The 18362-nt window shown below is 53.5% G+C and overlaps 2 protein-coding genes and 1 long non-coding RNA gene across 5 annotated transcripts in view; 1 reads left to right on the forward strand and 2 right to left on the reverse strand.

Moving 5' to 3' along the window:
* The first annotated feature begins 332 nt into the window (after nt 1-332).
* Nucleotides 333-17885, forward strand: MAP4K1 (mitogen-activated protein kinase kinase kinase kinase 1). 3 transcript variants are annotated; one of them, XM_049900697.1, is made up of 32 exons: nt 333-552; nt 716-773; nt 898-988; nt 1839-1903; nt 3476-3531; nt 3624-3671; nt 3850-3892; nt 3988-4060; nt 4939-5070; nt 5534-5596; nt 5736-5817; nt 6525-6641; nt 6885-6963; nt 7433-7491; nt 7570-7613; nt 7695-7739; nt 8742-8784; nt 9219-9372; nt 9451-9533; nt 9908-9992; nt 10835-10911; nt 11003-11063; nt 12197-12305; nt 12390-12448; nt 12653-12756; nt 13392-13566; nt 14015-14077; nt 14282-14371; nt 14452-14522; nt 14921-14967; nt 15169-15224; nt 17703-17885. In XM_049900697.1, the coding sequence occupies exons 1-31, from the start codon at nt 454-456 to the stop codon at nt 15182-15184; spliced, it is 2391 nt and encodes a 796-aa protein (XP_049756654.1). In that variant the 5' UTR covers nt 333-453; the 3' UTR covers nt 15185-15224; nt 17703-17885. The 3 variants fall into 3 exon arrangements, 2 of the variants coding, with proteins under 2 accessions (XP_049756654.1, XP_049756653.1); XM_049900696.1 differs by lacking the exon at nt 14921-14967; XR_007519259.1 differs by lacking the exon at nt 17703-17885 and having other exon boundaries at nt 14452-14967; nt 15169-15216.
* LOC126085379 (uncharacterized) lies at nt 11503-13067 on the reverse strand. Its single transcript, XR_007519260.1, has 3 exons — nt 12891-13067; nt 12378-12556; nt 11503-12030 (listed from the first exon to the last, which is right to left on the reverse strand). It is a non-coding gene; the product is annotated as an uncharacterized LOC126085379 (long non-coding RNA).
* An 83-nt stretch (nt 17886-17968) lies between the features above and the next one.
* RYR1 (ryanodine receptor 1) overlaps nt 17969-18362 on the reverse strand; it is a 134879-nt gene continuing 134485 nt past the window's right edge. The window contains exon 106 of the mRNA XM_049900695.1: nt 17969-18210. Coding sequence (XP_049756652.1) covers nt 18115-18210 — 96 coding nt within the window. The 3' untranslated portion in view covers nt 17969-18114. The remainder of the gene's footprint in view (nt 18211-18362) is intronic.

Here is an 18362-nt window from a genome sequence, read left to right on the forward strand (position 1 = left end):
TGAACGGGCAATGTACACTGCGTAGCCATCTCCTGTGCAAACCTGCCACCTCCGTGTAGTGGCCAAACCCTCATGCACACAGCAGAGGTTCAACTATGGTTTTTCACTCCCACCCAGAACTGGAAAGGGGCCTGCTGGGGCACCCCCCCCCGGGTCACAATTAAGATCGTTTGCATCTCATTTACATCCAGTCCTACACCCTAGGGGTGGAGGGGGGTCCCCTGGGTCCTGACAAAAGCTGCCCCTCACAGGCTGTCAGGGCCCAGGGGACAGGGGGTGGAGCTGGCTGCACAGCCCTGTGCTGGGGCAGGAAGCGAGAGTGGGGAGGGGGAAGGCCACAGCCCGCGGAGGCAAGGCGGGTGCAGGGCGTGTAGAGAGGGAAGGAGGTGCCAGCGCTTGAGCCCTGTGGCCCTGCTGGCCCCCTGGGCTCAGGCCCAGCTCCAGCCTCCAGGGATGGACTTCGTGGATCCCGACATCTTTAATAGGGACCCCCGGGACCATTACGACCTGCTGCAGCGGCTGGGGGGCGGCACTTATGGGGAAGTTTTCAAGGTGAGGGGCCCCTTCCCCCACCTCCAGTCTGTCTTCATCACCCTCAAAGCAGAGAAGGCCCGGGAAGGGAAGGGAATGCAAGAGGGCCTGGCCTTGGCTCCGGGATGCTGAGGAGGGACTCAGGCATGTGGCACCCGTCTGACTGCTAACTTCCCCTTACAAGGCTCGAGACAAGGTGACTGGGGACCTGATGGCATTGAAGATGGTGAAGATGGAGCCTGGTGAGGCGAAGATCCAGGAGCTCCCTCCCCATACCCTCACCCCCACCTCCTGGGACACTGGGGCCACCTCCCCCATGACCCCCTCTCTGCAGCCGCTTTTTCTCTCCCCCACCTGTCCTCACAGATGACGACGTCTCCACTCTTCAGAAGGAAATCCTCATCTTGAAAACCTGCCGGCACGCCAACATCGTGGCCTACCATGGGACTTACCTCTGGTAAGGAGACTAAGACCTGCCCCAGGACCCAGCCCAGCCCCCAACCTGTTCCGGGCCCCCAACCTGATCTCTAATCCTGAAGTCTTATTTCTGAACAGGGCATCCCTAACTTGATCCCCAAATCTGGACCCCTGTTTCTGATCAGGATGCCTCCTAACCTGGTCCCTAATTCTGCACTTCCATTTCTGACCTGGGTACCCTAACCTGATCTCTAACCTTGAACCCTCATTTCTCACTGGGGCACCCTCTAATCGGATCCCCAGTCCAGAAATTCCACTTCTGACCACAGGTCCCCAAATTGATCCCTCCATAGTGACTAAATCTGATACCTGAGTCCCCTAAAGCTAATCTCTCATCATCCTGCCCTTTGGGTCCTCCAGTTTCATTCCCTGCTTCTTATGCAGAGAATTGCCCCAGTGATGACCACTATCCCCAGACCTGGCCTCCTGGGCCCCCACCATCCCTTCCCAGCCTCCCCAACCTGTGAGATGCTTGTTTGGCCCAGTCTCCTAGGTTATCACAGGACGCAGAGAGTCTCCTGGGTTTGGAGCACAAAGACTTGGGTTCTAGTCTAGTTGACCCTGAAAGTACATTTCCTCTCTGAACCTCAACTTTGCCATCTGTAAGACGGGAATGGAAAGATCTCACTCTGGTGGGCAAGGCGAGATAGAGAGATGACAGCTGTTACATTAGAGTGCTTGTTGAACCAGAACAAGACAAGAGGTGGACCAGCGGCTCCTTCTTATAAACGATAACATTGCTGCCGCTATTGCTGCCGTCGTTATTATATTGTTACGTTCTTCTATTATTGTGTCGTTACGATATTATTGTCACTTCTGGTTTGTTGTAGGCTGCAGAAGCTCTGGATCTGCATGGAATTCTGTGGGGCTGGCTCTCTCCAGGACATCTACCAAGGTGAGAGGAAGAACAAGGGATCCTCAAATCCACCCCACTTCTCCTGTCTCTCCCTGTCTGTCTTATTTGCATCTCTCTGGGACAGTCTGGTCCCCTGCTTTACACACTGTAGCCCTCCTCTGGCCCTGGCCTGACAATGCTTACTATGCCGCAGTGACCCAGTGAGCCCTGGACCCTGTCCCCAAGGACTTGACAGCCCAGCCTGAGCCTCTCTGCCTTCCATGACCCCCTCACCCTCCACTCTCCATCTTTGTCTCCCTGTCTGCATTTTCGTGCCAGTGTCTCTCAGTGCGGTTGAGTATTTCTGTATTTCTGGTTCATAGTAGGTACTCACGTTTTCACTGAAAATGAATTTCTGGGTCTCTCTCAGCTTGCCTTTCACCCTCTCTGAGAATCTGAGAATTTGAATTTCTGATTCCCTCCAGCTCGAACCTCAAATGTCAGAAAAGGAGGAACGTCATTAGTTCTCAGATGGGGGAAACTGAGGCCCACAGAGAGGAAGTGATTCATAGAGGCAGTCTGTCAGACTTGGTCTGTCTGTCCTGTTTCTTGTCTCTCTCACTTGTTTCCTCTATACCCCTCTGTGTCTTTCTTTTTAAACATGTCTGTCTTCCCACGTTTTAGTCCTTGACCATCTCTTCTTGTCTCAGTCTCAGTTTGGATCTGTCTCTGCATTCCCTCGCTTTGCAAGATCACTTCACTTTCTCGCTCAGAGCCCTCTGCGGCTCCCATTTCCCTCCAAATAGAACCCCAGGTCCTTATCACGGCCCGCAGAGCCTGACCTGCCCCCAAGCTGCCCGACCTCACCTCCTACACTTTCCTTTTCCCCTAGTCAGCTCACCCACCTTCTGTCTTTCAAACTCATCAGGCACACTCCCACCTCCCGGCCTTGGCACTTGCCGTTCCCCCTCGGAGTGGGGCTGCTCCCATCCCTGCCCCGCTGCCTTCTTTTTCCAGAAGCCTTCTCTGACCAGCCTGGGAAGAATTTTTTTAGCCTTCCCCATGTATTACCCATTCTCCTTTCCTGCCTTGTTTTCCTTCTTACCGTGTATTAACATCGCATAGAGTACACCGCTTTTGTATCTTGTTTGCTATCATCTGTACTACTGGTGGAGCCCTGGTGGCTTAGTGGTTAAGTGTTTGGCTGCTAACCAAGCAGTCGATAGTTCGAATCCACCAGCTGCTTTTTGGAAACCCCGTGGGGCAGTTCTCCTCTGCCCTATAGGGTCACTATGAGTCGTTTTGGTTTCCTCCCACTGGAACATTCTTCCCAGGAGAGCAAGGAGCTCAGTTTTATTCACAGCTGTATCCCCAGTGCCATCTGCACCCCTGCCTGTAGACGCTCAATGAAAATCTGCTGGATGAATCTCGGTCTGTGTGTCCCTCCAGCCTGTGTTTCCTTGTATTGCTGCCTCTTTGTTGCTGACCACCCTCTGTTGCCCCTCCCACTTGTCCCAGCCTATCTCCCCCACCCCTGGGGCATGTTCCCAGTCAGTATGGGTGGGGGTCAGGGACACCCAGACCAAGGTTTCTTGGCCGCCCCCCCAATGCTGGGCCATGTCACGTTTGCAGTGACGGGCCCGCTGTCCGAGCTCCAGATCAGCTATGTCTGCCGGGAAGTCCTGCAGGTGAGGAGAGGCCTGGGTGGGCCTGGGTGGGGCAGGGCTTTGCTCACACTCCCGCCCCCACTCACAGCCGCCTTGTCCACCCTCCTCCCCAGGGACTAGCCTATCTACACTCACAGAAGAAGATACACAGGGACATCAAGGTGGTGGTCTGGGGGTGCCGTGCTTTTGGGGGGTGGGGCTCTAAGGGCATAAGGGTGGCACCTGGGGGCTCAGGAAACAGGGTGGTGTTGAGTGTGGGGTGGTGGGCCCAGCCGTGGGCTGTGGGGGGTGTCTCTGACACCCACAGAGCCCGCTCTAACCCCCTTCCCGCCCACCCAGGGAGCCAACATTCTCATCAATGATGCCGGGGAGGTCAGACTTGGTGAGTGCAGCTGGTGGGGGTTGGTAGGGGGACTGGTTGAGGGGCTTGGGTGGATGGGAGACCCCAGGTCACTCTGTCCCTCTCTCTGCCTCCAGCTGACTTTGGTATCTCGGCCCAGATCGGGGCAACACTGGCTCGACGCCTCTCCTTCATTGGGACACCCTACTGGTGAGCGGTCCTTGGCGGGCAGCTAGGGGTGGGGTGGGGGTAGTGGCTTTTCCCACCCTGGTTGTCTAGGAATCACCTTCCTGGCTCCTGCCCCTTATCCCTGCCTCAGTCTTTCTCTGTAGAACATTCCATAGTCCTCTTTGGCTCTCTCTGGAGTTTCACGTTTCTCCACAGGCCTTTCCCTGCCTGTTTCTCTGTGTTTGTGTCAGTTTTTATCTTCCTCTCTCTGCCTGTCCCGCTCTGCCTATTTCTCTCTTTTCCTCCAGGTCAGTCCATGGCTCTCCTGTCCTTTGTTTCTCTCTCACTCTCACACACTGTTTCTCTCTCTATGCTTTTCTGTTCCTCTGTCTTTATCTTTCTGTATCTATTTCTTTTTTTTTTTTTAATTTTTTAAAATTGTGCTTTAGATGAAGGTTTACAAAGCAAATTAGTTTCTCGTTAAGTAATTAATACACATTTTGTTTTGTGACATTGGTTGCCAACCCAGAACATGTCAACACTCTCCCCTTCTCGACCTCAGGTTTCCCATTACCAGCCTTCCTGTCCCCTCCTGCCTTCTCATCCTTGCCCCTGGGCTGGTGTGCTCGTTTAGTCTTGTTTTGTTTTTTGGGCCTGTCTGATCTTTGGCTGAACGATGAACCTCAGGACTGACTTCAGTGCTGAGCTAAAAGGGCGTCTGGGGGCATACTCCTCAGGGTTTCTGTGTCTGTATTTCTTCTCTCTCCGTCTGGCCTTCTATGCCACATCTCCCCTTGCTCCCTTTGCCTGTTCTCCTTCTCCTTGTCTCTCTTCACCCCCAACTCCCCAGGAGTCTCTTCCCCTCTCTCCCCTTGCCCTCCTTGTGCCATCCCTGGCTCTCTGAGGGTCTCTGCCCCCAGGATGGCTCCGGAAGTGGCAGCTGTGGCCCTGAAAGGGGGATACAATGAGCTGTGTGACATCTGGTCCCTGGGCATCACAGCCATCGAACTGGCCGAGCTAGAGCCCCCGCTCTTTGACGTGCACCCTCTCCGGTAGGTGTTAGAAGCCCCCTGGGGCTTCAAGATCCCATCCAGCCCTGACCCTGAATCCTCCTCCCCAACCTGCTTTGCCACATCAAGATCTCCCTACAGGAGACCCCTGTTCCTCGAGCCCAGTCTGAGATCCCCGAGGGTTCCCCCAATGCAAAAAGCCTTATCTTCAGTCCCATACACTACCCAAACCCAGTGCCGTCGAGTCGATTCCGACTCGTTATCCCATAGGGGCCCCCAAAGCCAGGTCCTCATCTTGAGCCTCCTTCTGCAGATGCCATAGATCTATGATGTGATCAATGGCTCCCCCTAGAGGTGGCATCCTTGTGTGTTGTAAAACCTGAACCTCCTTCTCATCCTCTCCCTGACCTCAGTGCTGTCTGGGAGGGTCTGGGGACCTCTCATGCCATGAGGTCTGACCCCCAAGTAGGGATGTGAACCTCATGTTCCCTTCCTACTCCTCTAGAGTTCTGTTCCTCATGACCAAGAGTGGTTACCAGCCCCCACGGCTGAAGGAAAAGGGTAAATGGTGAGAGAAGCTGATAGGAGGGAGAGCAGAGGGAGGGAGGGAGGGCGGCGGAAGGGAGGGAGGGCAGAGGCACGGTTGGTTGGTCTGATGGGAAGGTCTCTGGTCCCCTCACTCCAGAACCTGGTTTCTCTCTCCCAAGGTCGGCTGCCTTCCACAACTTTGTCAAAGTTACCCTCACTAAGAACCCCAAGAAACGACCTGGCGCCACCAAGATGCTCAGTGTAAACCTCCACTCTATGAGAAACCCTCCCCCCCAAGTCTTGTCACCCCTAGAAATCCCCAGGGCTTTCCACAACTTCCTCATGGTCCTTTCAAAGTCTCTGTCGTTGTTGTCACGTGCTGTCAAGTTGGTTCCGACTTATAGCCACCCTATAGACAGAGTGGAGCTGCCCCATAGGGTTTCTGAGGCCATAATCTTTACTGGAGCAGATCGCCAGGGTTTTTGCCCTGTGGAGCAGCTGGTGGATTTGAACCACCAACCTTTGAGTTAGCAGCTAAGCGCTTAGCCATCGTGCCACCAGGGCTCCTTTCAAAGTCTTTAGTTCCCCCAGAATTTCCCAGAATCTGCCAAATCCCTCCAAATTGTACCCCAGACTTCTCCAAGGTCCCCTGAGTTGTTAGAGTGCACACATTTCCAAGGGCCTCAAAACCCAATCCTGAATGCCCTCTTGAATTCCAGGGGACCCTCAGTTCTCTCCAAGATACCTCTGGAATGCTCTAACCCCCGCCTCTTAGGAATCCTAAAGTTTTCTAGTCCCTTAAAATTACTCAGAATTCCCAGGTCTCTGAATTCTCCAGACTTCCCTGCCCTTTCCCTCAATTGGCAGCTCCCCTCCAGATCCCCTTAGATAAGTTCTCAGGATCCTATGCCAGCCCTTTGCCCCACACCAGCCCTCTGTGTGCTGACCCTCTCCTACCCCTCCCCCAGCATCAACTGGTATCCCAGCCTGGGCTAAACAGAGGCTTGATCCTAGACCTTCTTGACAAACTGAAGAATCCGGTGAAGGGGGCCCCAGTTGGTGAGACTGAGGACGAGGAGCCTGAGGTGAGGAGTCCTGGCTGACGAAGGTACTGGAACCTCCTGGCCTTTGCTCAGGCTGTTCCTTCTGCCTGGAGTGCCTTCCTGCTGCCTCCCTCAGGAGGAGAAAAGGGGAGGAGGGATGAGGAGCTTGGCCCAGGGCTGTGTACACAGAGGGTTATGGAGAGAAGAAGGCTCGGGGGTGGGCCCACGGGTTGCTGCAGGGCTCTCTGGGGCCTTGAGCACTGATACAGATGTCCATTGACCCAGCCACCCCCTGCCATCCCTCGGCGGATCAGATCCACCCATCGGTCCAGCTCTCTGGGGATCCCAGATGCAGACTGCAGTCGTGAGTAGAGAATACTTAAGCTTGGAACACCTGATCCTATCATAGATCTAGGAGACCCCATCACACTCTGTCAGGCCCCACAGATGCTCATCACCACCCGATCCACAAAATGACCACAGGGACCTCTCACTTCCCTGATCTGCAGACAGACCCCCCTCACCACCCTGACCCCAAAAAAGACCTGCGAAATCTTTATCTCAACTCCTGATGGCCGGACAGACCCCAGAGACTCACCGAGCACTGCCCCTGACGTCCAAAAACATCTCACAAACCTCTATAACCACTTGGAGCCCCCATCTCCCTGATCCCAAACCCTGACCCCCAAATGAGACCCCGGTGAACCAAGATGCCATCAAGGGTAGTTCCAATCCCTACCACCCTGACTCCAACCCACATTCTATTCTTTCTGTCCCCAAATCCATCTTTACAACCCCCAACCCCACGTTACCTCTCTTTCCCCACCTCCCAGGGCGGCACATAGAGTTCAGGAGGCTCGGAGGAATGGAGACCAGACCGCCAGCCCACACTGTGAGACGCCTCCCCCAGCTCTCCCCAGACGCTCCCTTCTTCCCTTCAGCCACTGCTGAGCCTTCCCCTATCCCGCAGGCACTCTGCCAGCCCCCTGGAGACAGCAGGAGCAGCAGTCCCAGGTCAGGGACCCCCAAGGTGGCAGGGGAGGGGGCTGGGATGTGTGTGGGAGCTGCCTGAGGCTCATGCTTGTCACTCTTCAGGAGGCACCTCTCAGAGTCGGATGATGACTATGACGACGTGGACATGTAAGGAGAGCCCTGGCCCAAAGCCTCACACACTCCCCTCTTCCTGCAGTCCCCCAGCTTGACTCCCTACCTTCCTTCCACCCCTGATCCCTGACCCCAACTGAACCCACAAGGCAGTCACCACCTTGCTTCACCCTCAAGCCAACATCCTACCTGGCCCTCACCTTCCTTCATCCCTAGCCCCTGATCCCCAGCCCCATCCCAACTCAGCTCCTACCCACCTTCACCCCCAACCTCAGCCTCCTTTCCTTTTGCCTTCTTGAATGATCTTTGACCTGACCCCCAACTTCAGCTCCCACCTGCCCTCAACCCCAGACCTGACCCCAGTTCCTTCTGAATGTCCTGAGATCTTTCCCCACCCTCCGACTCAACCCTGGACCCTCAATCACAGACTAGTCTCTAACTCCTTCCAGATGTTTCTCCAACCCCCAGGCCCAGACCAAGACCCCAACTTCAGCCCCAACCCTCAACTCCAGGCCCTCATCTTTTTTCATATCTCACCCAATCTCAGACTGAACCGTAGCCCCTGGAAATTTCCTCAGTGCAAGACCCTCAGGCCCAGATCCAAACCTCAGCCCTAACGGGTCAGCCCATGCCTCCATCTGCACCAGCCCGCAGGCCCTGTGTCAGCTCAGGGCCCACTCATTCATTCCACACCTCTTGTATGTAATGGGCTTATATACGGTGCTGGGCACGAAGCAGGAACCTGATTCACAGGAGCTAGTATTACTAGTATCTGTGTTACTAGGTGGCTGTGAAGATTCGAAGAGCTTAGCACAAGACCTGACATGATGTTCATATTCGATATCCAAGAGCTGCTCTTACTGTTGTCAACATGGCTATTAGTCTTTTAATCCTCAGCTTCAGCCTAGACGGAGTCACCCCTTACCTTTCTGACCTCAGACCCCATTCCCAGATCTCCAGCCTCCAGCCCTGAATCACCCCACCTTCCCCCAGTCCTTGTTCCCCATACCCCGCCCTTATCCCGTCTTTGTATTTCAGCCCCACCCCTGCAGAGGACACACCTCCTCCACTGCCCCCCAAGGTAAAGCCCTGAGCCAGAAGGCCAGGGTCCTTAGATGCTGGGATACTGGGCTCTCTAGGGCTGAGAGTCTGGGACACCAGGTCCCTTAAGGGCTGAAAGACTAGGACGATGGGCATTTTGGGATCAGGAAGTGGCATCCCTGAATTTAGGGGTGAGTTTCGAAATATTAAGCCCAATGTATACTGGTAAGTGTTTGACCCTAGGGCCCCTGTTCTGCACCCGGCATTCACCCTTTAGTTGCTGGAGTGTGTGAGGTCCGGGGAAGAGGTCACAGTGGAGAGCTGGAGTGGTGGTAAGGACGTTGGGGGTGGGGGGAGGGTTTAGCTGTGTCTGAATATCAGTTCTGCCAAGGGAGCGGGGAAGCTTGGCATTGCAGGGTGCCTACTCTGAGATCATCTGACATATTTTCCCATGCCTCTTTCCTATCCCCAAAGCCCAAATTCCGTTCTCCATCAGATGAGGGTCCTGGGGACGAAGGGCAGTTGAGCCCAGGTGTGCTGGTCCGATGTGCCAGTGGGCCTCCCCCACGCACTCCCCATCTTGGGCTTCCCCCAGCCACCCACAGCCCCCACCTCACCGCCCATTCAGGTAACGGGACAGGCCAGGGTGAGGGGTGGGCAAGGGTGGGGAGGCGACAGGGGCTGATTCTCCCCTACCCCCTCTTAGAACCCTCACTCTGGAACCCAGCCCCCCGAGAACCTGACCAGCCCCCACGGCTGCCCCCCAAGAATGAAAAGATGAAGAGAAAGGTGAGGGCTCACCTCTGATGGGGCTGGGGGGGTGCCTGGCAGGGGGCCAGGAGGAGCAGTGGTGATGATAGCTGACATTTGTGGAGCATGTCCTCAATGCCAAACCTTGGCCTCATGCCTTTACATGGTGGAGCGTGTTTAAACCCTTACAGAGGTAGATATTATCCCCCATTTTACAGATGGGGAAACTGAGGCACAAAGAGAGTAAGTAACTTGCCCAAGGTCATTTACCTGTGAGAAGACAGAGGCAGGATTTCAACCATTCTTGCTTCAGAGTCTATAGTCTTAATCGCTGCCCCTTCCTGTCTCCTGCTCCCTTTTGCTGGATGCCGTCTACTGGGTCTGCTGTTCTGTCATTGTCATTGCCTCCCCAGGGATGCGCCCTCCTTGTAAAGGTGTTCAATGGCTGCCCCCTCCGGATCCACAGCACAGCTGCCTGGACACACCCCTCCACCAAAGGTGGGCATTGCGGAGGGCGGGTCTAGGGAGGAATTGGGGGGAGCCTTAATGGAAGGAGAATGACAGATAGGAGCGTCTTAATGGGAGGAGCGTGGCAAAACTGAGGCAGGACAGAACTAAGGTTGGGATTTGGGGGCCAAGTATGGGTAAAGATCAGTTTACAAGTAAAAACCAGGGAAATTAGAGTTTGGGGGCCTGCAGTGTCAGAATAGAGCAGAAAGGTCAGAGTTTGGGGTACAAGATGGTAGACAGGCGAGTTGGAGGTCAGTGTTAGGGAGGCAGGGATCAGCATCTTGGGGTCAGGAGTTTGGGATATCAGGACGCGGCAGCAAAGGTCAGAGTCTGGGGATCAAAGATGTGGAGATGACGTCAGTTGGGGGTTAATGTTAAGGAAACGGGATCAAAGTTTGGGGAGACACAGTGAACTGAAAAAGTCATATCTGGTGGAGTCAGAGTTCACGGGTCATTGCTGAGACAGGATAAGAAATTTGGGGATCAGAACTGGGCAGAGAGAGGAACAGATCTTGAAGTTTAGAGTTAGAAGGTTATTTGGGGAGACAGAGGTCTGAGTTGGGGGTCAGAACTGAGGAGACAGAGGGTCAGGACTTGCAGGTCGGGGATGGAAGAACCACCAGAATGTGGGAGGTCAGAGGTGGGTGAGAAGGGACTGGGTCAGGGTTTGAGTTCAGGTTTGGGGAAACAGGCTGGGGGTGTTGGTTTGGGAATCAGAGTTGGAGAACAGAGGATCAGAGCTGGGGCCAGTGTTTGGGGTCAGACTGGTGGGATCCGGGAGGCCCCCCAGGATGAGGCAGGTCCCAGTGTCCTTGTGTCTGATCCCCCAGAACAGCACTTGCTCCTGGGGGCAGAGGAAGGCATTTTCACCTTGAACCGGAGTGATCAGGAGGCCACGCTGGAGATGGTGAGGGGCACCATCTAGAGCAGGGCACGGGTGGGGGATGGAGGTGGGGCTCCTGCGGTGTTACAGGTGCCATCTCCCCTGTCCTCTTCAGCTCTTCCCTGGCCGGACCACCTGGGTGTACTCCATCAACAATGTCCTCATGTCTCTTTCAGGTCTGGCTGTGGGTTAGGTCAGAGGGGTGGAGGGGCAGGAGTCATGGGGCTAGGAGGTAGATGGCCACAGTGGAAAAAACTTAGGCTCCCCCTTCACAGAGTCTTCAGTTCTAATTCCAGCCACTTTTTCACTGTGGGACTTAGGGAAAGTGACTTCTGCTTCCTGACCCTCAGTTTCCTTTTCTGTAAAATGGGGCTGACAATATTCCCCGCCTCTCGATTTTGAGTTAATTCCTGCCAAAATATCTATGTATAGTCTGAAGGCAGGCCACACCCTAAGGAACTCCCCGTTCAATGGATTGACTGATTACATTACCTTAGATTACATTACAGAAGGTGATTAGATTATATTACAGAACAGCAGCTTGTCTAGTGTTTGGCAAAACCACTGGGAATCATAGCCTAGCCAAGTTGACACATACAATTAACCATCACTCCGTGTTTCTTAAACTTGTAAAATGCGTAACTACACCTGACTGGTTAAGTGTGAATAGTTTCTTACACAGCTACAAAGGTCGCTGGGTGGTTGGAAACAGTTAAGTGTTTGCACAACTGCCAGCTGAAAGGTTGAAGGTTCAAACCCACCCACAGGCATCCTGGAAGACAGGCTTGGTGATGTGCTTCCCAAAGGTCACAGCCTTAAAAACCCTATGGAGTGCGGTTCTACTCTGACACACGTGGGGTTGCCAGGAGTCAGAATTGACTCAAAGGCAATCTTTTTTCTTTTTTAATGCAGCTACAAGCACCGCAAGGGTAGGGAACATACTCATTTTATTCACCACCGTTTACCAGAGCCAAGCACAGCGGCTGGCTTACCAGTAAACCAGTTGAGGACAGGTTGATTCCGACTCCTGGTGAATCAGAGGCAGGTTGCCAGGCCTGTCTTCTGAGGCTCTTCTGAGTGGGTTCCAACTGCCAAGCTTTTGGCTAGTAGCCGAGCGTTTAACTGTTTACACCACCCAGACCCCTGTTTGCACCATAGGTTGAGGGAAAAGGAATGAATGAAAGTATTTGAGACCGGAAGCCTGGGAGTTTCAGACAAAGAGATGGGGCTGAGTGAAGGGGATGGGGGAGGGAGGGGTCTCCTGGGTCCTATAACTGCCTGTTTCCCCCAACCAACACACACACTGCAGGAAAGACCCCCCACCTGTATTCTCATAGCATCCTGGGACTGCTGGAACGGAAAGAGAGCAGATCAGGGGGTCCCATCGCTCACATTAACCCCCACCGGCTACTGGCAAGGTATCAGCCCCCAATGGCACAACCGCCCCGTATGAGCTTCCCTACTGCCGCCCCTCCCCCATTCATGCCTACCGCCTCCTGCAGAAAGAACATGGTCTCCACCAAGATCCAGGACACCAAAGGCTGCCGGGCGTGTTGTGTGGGTGAGAGACTCCCGTGGGCGTGCAGAGGGGAAGGCGGAGCTGGGAAGGGGCGGGGCTTGGGGCTGGATCCACCGGAGAAGGATGCGGAGTTAGGTCAGGGCGTCTGGGCTGGGGAGAGATGTGTGGTGGTCAGAGCCTTGGGGGAGGTGAGGGGAGGGGAGCGCAAGAAGACTGACCCTGACCCATTCCTACCCACCCCTACAGCGGAAGGTGCGAGCTCCGGGGGCCCGTTCCTGTGTGGGGCATTGGAGACGTCCGTGGTCCTGCTCCAGTGGTACCAGCCCATGAACAAGTTTCTGCTCGTCCGGGTAGGGGCCTCAGCGGCTGGGGAAGCTGAGGGTGGCGCGGCTAGGGCCTCCCTCCTTTTGCGCTTTTGTTTAAAGCTCTACGAAGCCACGCCTCCACCTGAGGCCCCACCCCAAAGCCCCAAAGCCCCTCCTACCTGCGTCCTGCGCTGCAGGACTGTCTTTCTGAGGCTGTGCTCATCCCTAGGGGCCCTAGTGGCACCGTGGTTAAGAGATCGCTGCTAACCAAAAGGTTGGCAGTTCGAATCCACCAGCTGCTCCTTGGAAACCTACTCCTACTCTGTCCTGTAGAGTTGCTAAGACTCGGAACCGACTGGAAACCTAACAACCACAACAAACTCCGCCCCACACACTTGGGCTTAATTATTCCTCAGGCCTTATGCCCCACCCTTTTAGGGCCGCTCTAGTTGAGGCCACGCCCCTGAGGCCCTGCTTCTCAGTTGCCAATGTGGCACGCCCCCACACGGAAGCCATGGCTTCTCTGAAGCTATCACCCCTTAATTTCTAAACCCTCTGAGGGCTCACATCCCAAGAATGAGGGTCCAGGAAATACTTAGGAAGTCCCGGGCCAGCTTCCTTCCAAGGCCCCGCGCGCCCCAGGGATGCGCTGAGCCTGCCCCTTTCTGCGCCGCCCGTAGCAGGTGCTGTTCCCGCTGCCGTCGCCTCTGCCGGTGTTCACGCTGCTGACCGGGCCAGGCTCCGAGCTGCCCGCCGTGTGCATCGGCGTCAGCCCCGGGAGGCCGGCGAAGTCGGTGCTCTTCCACACCGTGCGCTTCGGCGCGCTGTCCTGCTGGTTGGGCGAGATGAGCACCCGTGAGTGGGCCAGGGTCTCTCTGGGGCGGGGCTGCGGGGAGGGGTCGGGCTTGTCAGTTCAGGAGGGGTGGGGCGTGGGCGGTGCTTAGCCTGAGGCATTGGTGAAAAGGGGTCCAGACGGCCCCCCCAGTCCATTATTTTAATGAGCGAGGTTGATGACGGGGCGGGATCTGGGTAGTAGGCAGGGTTTAGCCTATGTACTTGGGGAACGAGAGTCCTGGTGGCGCAGTGGTTAAAAGTTGGACTGCTAACCAAAAGGTCGGTAGTTCGAATCCACCAGCTGCTCCTCGGAAACCCTACGGGGAAGTTCTACTCTGTCCTGTAAGGTCTCTATGAGTCTGAATCGAATTGAGGCAACGCGACCCTGGGGAAAGGCGAGGGTGCCCAACAGAGGGACCGTTCTTCTTGTGAGGAGGGCTGGGTTCTTGAGCCGCTTTCTATCAAACAGAGCACAAGGGACCAGTGCAGGTGACCCAGGTGGAGGAAGACAAGGTGATGGTTTTGATGGATGGTAAGAACCTTCTCCCCAACCCTCTCCCTGACTCCACCCCGAAACCCCTCTCTGCCTTCGAAATGCTGAGCTCCTCCAGGCCTCGCCCCCTCACCCGACCCCCGACCTATTTTGCTTCTGGTATTGAATCTATTGACTGGTCTCTCAGTGACCCTCTAAGCCCCGCCTGCTGCTCTTAAAACCTTTTTTTGTATCCCATCCCAGGCTCTTTGAAGCTGGTGACCCCGGAAGGGGCTCCAGTCCGGGGGCTTCGCACCCCGGAAATTCCCATGATTGAAGCGGTGGAGGCCGTGGGTACGTGCAGGATTGGGGGGCCCAGGGTGGGGGGGGGCTCAAGTGATCCCCAAGGGTAACGGGCACTGCTTTCCCCCCAGCTATGGTTGGGGGTCGACTCCAGGCCTTCTGGAAGCATGGAGTGCAGGTGTGGGCTCCAGGCTCAGACCAGGTAAGTCCCCCCACCGCAGCCTCCCAGCCCTGCCAGTTCAGCCATTGCATTTATCAGATGGGCTGGGAGAACTGAGTCAGGATGTGAAGACCTGGAGGAGAAGTTCTCTCCAGTCTCAGTTCAGACAGGTCCCCTTCTCTGCCCCGGGGTCTCTTGAGTCCAACTCTCATCCCATACCACTGTGGGATCTTGTGCAAGGGCTCCCTGAACCTCAGTTCCCCAACTGTAAAGGGGGGGGAGGAGAATTTAAGTTAGAGATATGTGGTTCTTTAAGAGCTTAGACCAGATGGCCAGAGTTGGAACCCAGCTGAGGGGCGTTATACAAATGACTTAACCTTCCTGTGCTTCATTTTCCACATCTGGAAAATGGGGAGAAAAATGGTGCTTATCTGTGTCAGATGCTGTCCTCACGCTCCAGCATTTTATCTTCACAATCACCCATCAGGTAGGTACTGTGATCTCCACATTAGTAATCTGATGCACAGAGAGGTTAAGAAATGTGCCTGAGATCACATAGCAGGTGAGAGGTATTGGTAAGAACGATTATTTCAGGACCTAAGGCTAGATGTTCAGACATCTCCGCGTTTCCCGGGACAGGGGAGGAGTCTTCTACACACTGACACACACTTACTTACCTTTCCCCCAGCTGCTACAGGAGCTGAGAGATCCCACCCTCACCTTCCGTCTTCTTGGCTCCCCCAGGTATGATCTGGAGTAGAGGGGAGACAGAAGGACCCGAGAGGGGGCCTATGTGGAGAGGGCACCCTGAGGTGTCCCCGGTCACCTGGACCTTTGTCCTGGACAGTCTTTAACCTGGTCTCCTTATGACCACCCCTGCCCCCTATTGTCCATTACCCCCACAGCAGCCAAGGGGATACTTTCTTTCTTTTATTTTGCTTTAGGTGAAAGTTTACAGAGCAAAGTTTCCCATTCAATAGCTTGTACAGAAAGTATTTCATGACCTTGGTTTCATTCCCCACAATGTGTCAGCACTCTCCCCATTTCCGCCCTGGTTTCCCCACTTTCTTTTGTCCTGATTTTTTTACCCCTTCCTGTCTTCTCAACTTTGCTTTTGGTCTCATATAATTGATTGTTCTAAGGAATATGTTACTCTGGGGTGTTACTATTTATTTTATGTGCTGGCCTGTTGTTTGGCTGGGAGGTAGTCTTGGGGAATGGCTTCCTTTCCAGGTCAGAAGGGTGTCTCAGGGCCATAGTCTTGGGGGTTCCTCCAGTCTCTGGCAGACCAGTAAGCCTGGTCTTTTTTGTGAATTTGATTTTTTGTTCTCCAGTTTTCTCTTGCTCTGTCCAGGACCCTCTATCGTGATCCCAGTCAGAGCAGTTGGTAGTGGTAGCCGGGCACTATCTAGTTCTTCGGTATCTGGGTCATGTAGGCTGTGGTTCATATAGTCCCTTAGCCCTTTGGACTAATTGCTCCCTTTAGTCTTTGGTCTCCTTCACTCTCCCTCATCCCAGATGGGAAGGGACCAATAGTTGTATCCTTTTTTTTATAAGACCCCGGACACTACTCACCAAAGTAGGATACAGAACGTTGTCTTTATGTACTATGTTGTGCCATGTGACACAGATGTCCCCGAGTCTATGGTCCTTTCATTTTCTATTTTTAACCTTTTTATTTTGACATAGTTTTAGACTTACGGAGAAGTCACAAAAACAAAGAAAAAATTATTTTGTATCCTCTTCATTGAGATTTCCCAGATGATAACTTAAAAAAAAAAACCACATTTGCTTTATCCTTCTCTTTCCCTTTCTCTCTCTCTCTTTTTGAACCATTTAAGAGTAAGTTGCAAATGTGATGTCCATTACTTCTAAATACTTCAGTGTCTTTTTCCTAAATCAAAGCAAAGACGTGCTTTTACGTAACCGCATCGCAGCCCTCAAAATTAAGAACTCTGAGATATCACCATCTTCTAATCCATACATCATTCCAGATTCACTAGTTGTCCCAACGATGTCTTTTAAAACAAAGTAACATATATATTTTTTCTGGTCCAGGATCCAATCCAGGATCACAGGTTGCATTTAGGAGCCATGTTTCTTTGGTCTTTCACCTGGGATAATTCTTCAGACTTTGTCTGTCCTGACTTTGATACTTTTTTAAAGAGTACAGGGAAGTTGTTTTGTCAGTGTTCCTCAGGTAGGTTTGTTTGGGGTTTCCAGGCTATGCGTTTTTTGGCATGAATACCAAAAGTGATGCGGTGTGCTTCTCAGTACATCATATCCTGGAGGCACAAAGTCATTTTGTCCTGTTACTGGTGGTGTCATTTGGTTAAGGTGGAATCAGCCAGGTTTCTCTCCTGTAAAGTTACTCTCTTTACTTTTGTAGTAATAAATATCTTTGGGGGAGACTCATTGAGACTATGTAAATATATTGATTTTCATCAGACTTTCACCCACTACTTTTAGCATCTCTTGATGATTTTTGCCTGAACCTCTTATTATTAGGAGGGTTACCAAATGGTGATGTTCTCCTTCTACCATTCCTTCTACATTTATCAGCTGGCATTCCCCTGTAGGAAAGAGCTGTCCCTTCTCCACCATCACTTTGTCTTTGTATGGTCTCATGGGTTTCCATCCTATTCTGTGGGCTATAATCCATTACCATCATTATTTATTTTGATGCACAAATAGTCCCAGATTTAGCCAGTGGGAAACCCTTCAAGGAACCCGTGTCCTTTTGATGTGCCAGGGGGTTGTTTTAAAATCTAAATCTGATTGTGTCACTCTCCTTGTAGCCTCAAGACAAATACCCAGTCCTGGTCACTGGCCACAGCCCGCAAGGCTGTGACATCTCCAGCCAAGCCCCGGGCTCCTTCCCACCTCAAAGCCTTTGCACAGGCTGTTCCCTCTGCCCAGAACACTCTTCTCTACCTGTTTCACCAAGTTCCTCCTGAGCCTCCTACAGGTTGCAGCTTCACCATTCATTCTTTGGGGGCGCCTTAGCTGACCTCCTGAGTTAGGTTTCCCTGCTTCTTTGTACTCATGTTATTCCCTGATTCACGTTGGTCTCCCACTCTAGCTGTGACCTCCCCAAAGGCAGCGACCACATCTGCACATCCGCTGCTACAGCTCTGCATCGGGGTGGCACAGCCTCTATAACTACTCTGTGAAGGAATAAATGAATGAATGAATGAACTGACTTCTCCCTTCCTTCCCCAGGCCTGTGGTGGTGGAGACGCGTCCAGCCGATGATCCCACTGCCCCTAGTAACCTCTACATCCAGGAATGAGTCGCTGGGGCAGGGGGTGTTAGGAAGCATCCTTGCACTCCGCTCCCCATCAGACACACACTAGTGGTCATGCCATGTCCTTGTCTCCAAATAAACATGACTTTAGCCTCTGCTGTCATTTGTTTTTCAGAAGGGAGAGCAGAATTCCTGGATGCCATTCCCCCCACCCCCAATCCAACAACCCAACACAGTGGTGTCAAGGGCATAGCACAGACTTTATTTCTCCAGTACATGGTCACCTCTCCCCCAGATGCCTGGGGAGAGGGGAGGGGTTGGGGGCAAAGGGGTTTGCCGTGAGAATAAGGCACTTGAGGTGGGGGTGGAGGGCCAGCTGGGGGTGTCTCAGCTAAGCTGGTCCTCATACTGCTTGCGGAAACAGTCACCAGCCGGGAAGAAATCCCAACATCTCTCCTGGTACATCTTCCAGACATAAGACTCCTGGAGTTTCAGGGAGGGGGAGAGCCAGGTGGTCACATCCTGAAAGGCTTTATACGTCCTTTTTATTATCCCCTGGTGGAACCCACCAAATGCACCCCACAAAAAAGATGCTGCAGTCGGCTTCCCATTAAGATTAAACACCGAAACCAAAT

The sequence above is a fragment of the Elephas maximus genome, chromosome 11 (genome assembly GCF_024166365.1).
Source record: "Elephas maximus indicus isolate mEleMax1 chromosome 11, mEleMax1 primary haplotype, whole genome shotgun sequence".
NCBI classification, from domain to species: Eukaryota; Metazoa; Chordata; class Mammalia; order Proboscidea; family Elephantidae; genus Elephas; species Elephas maximus.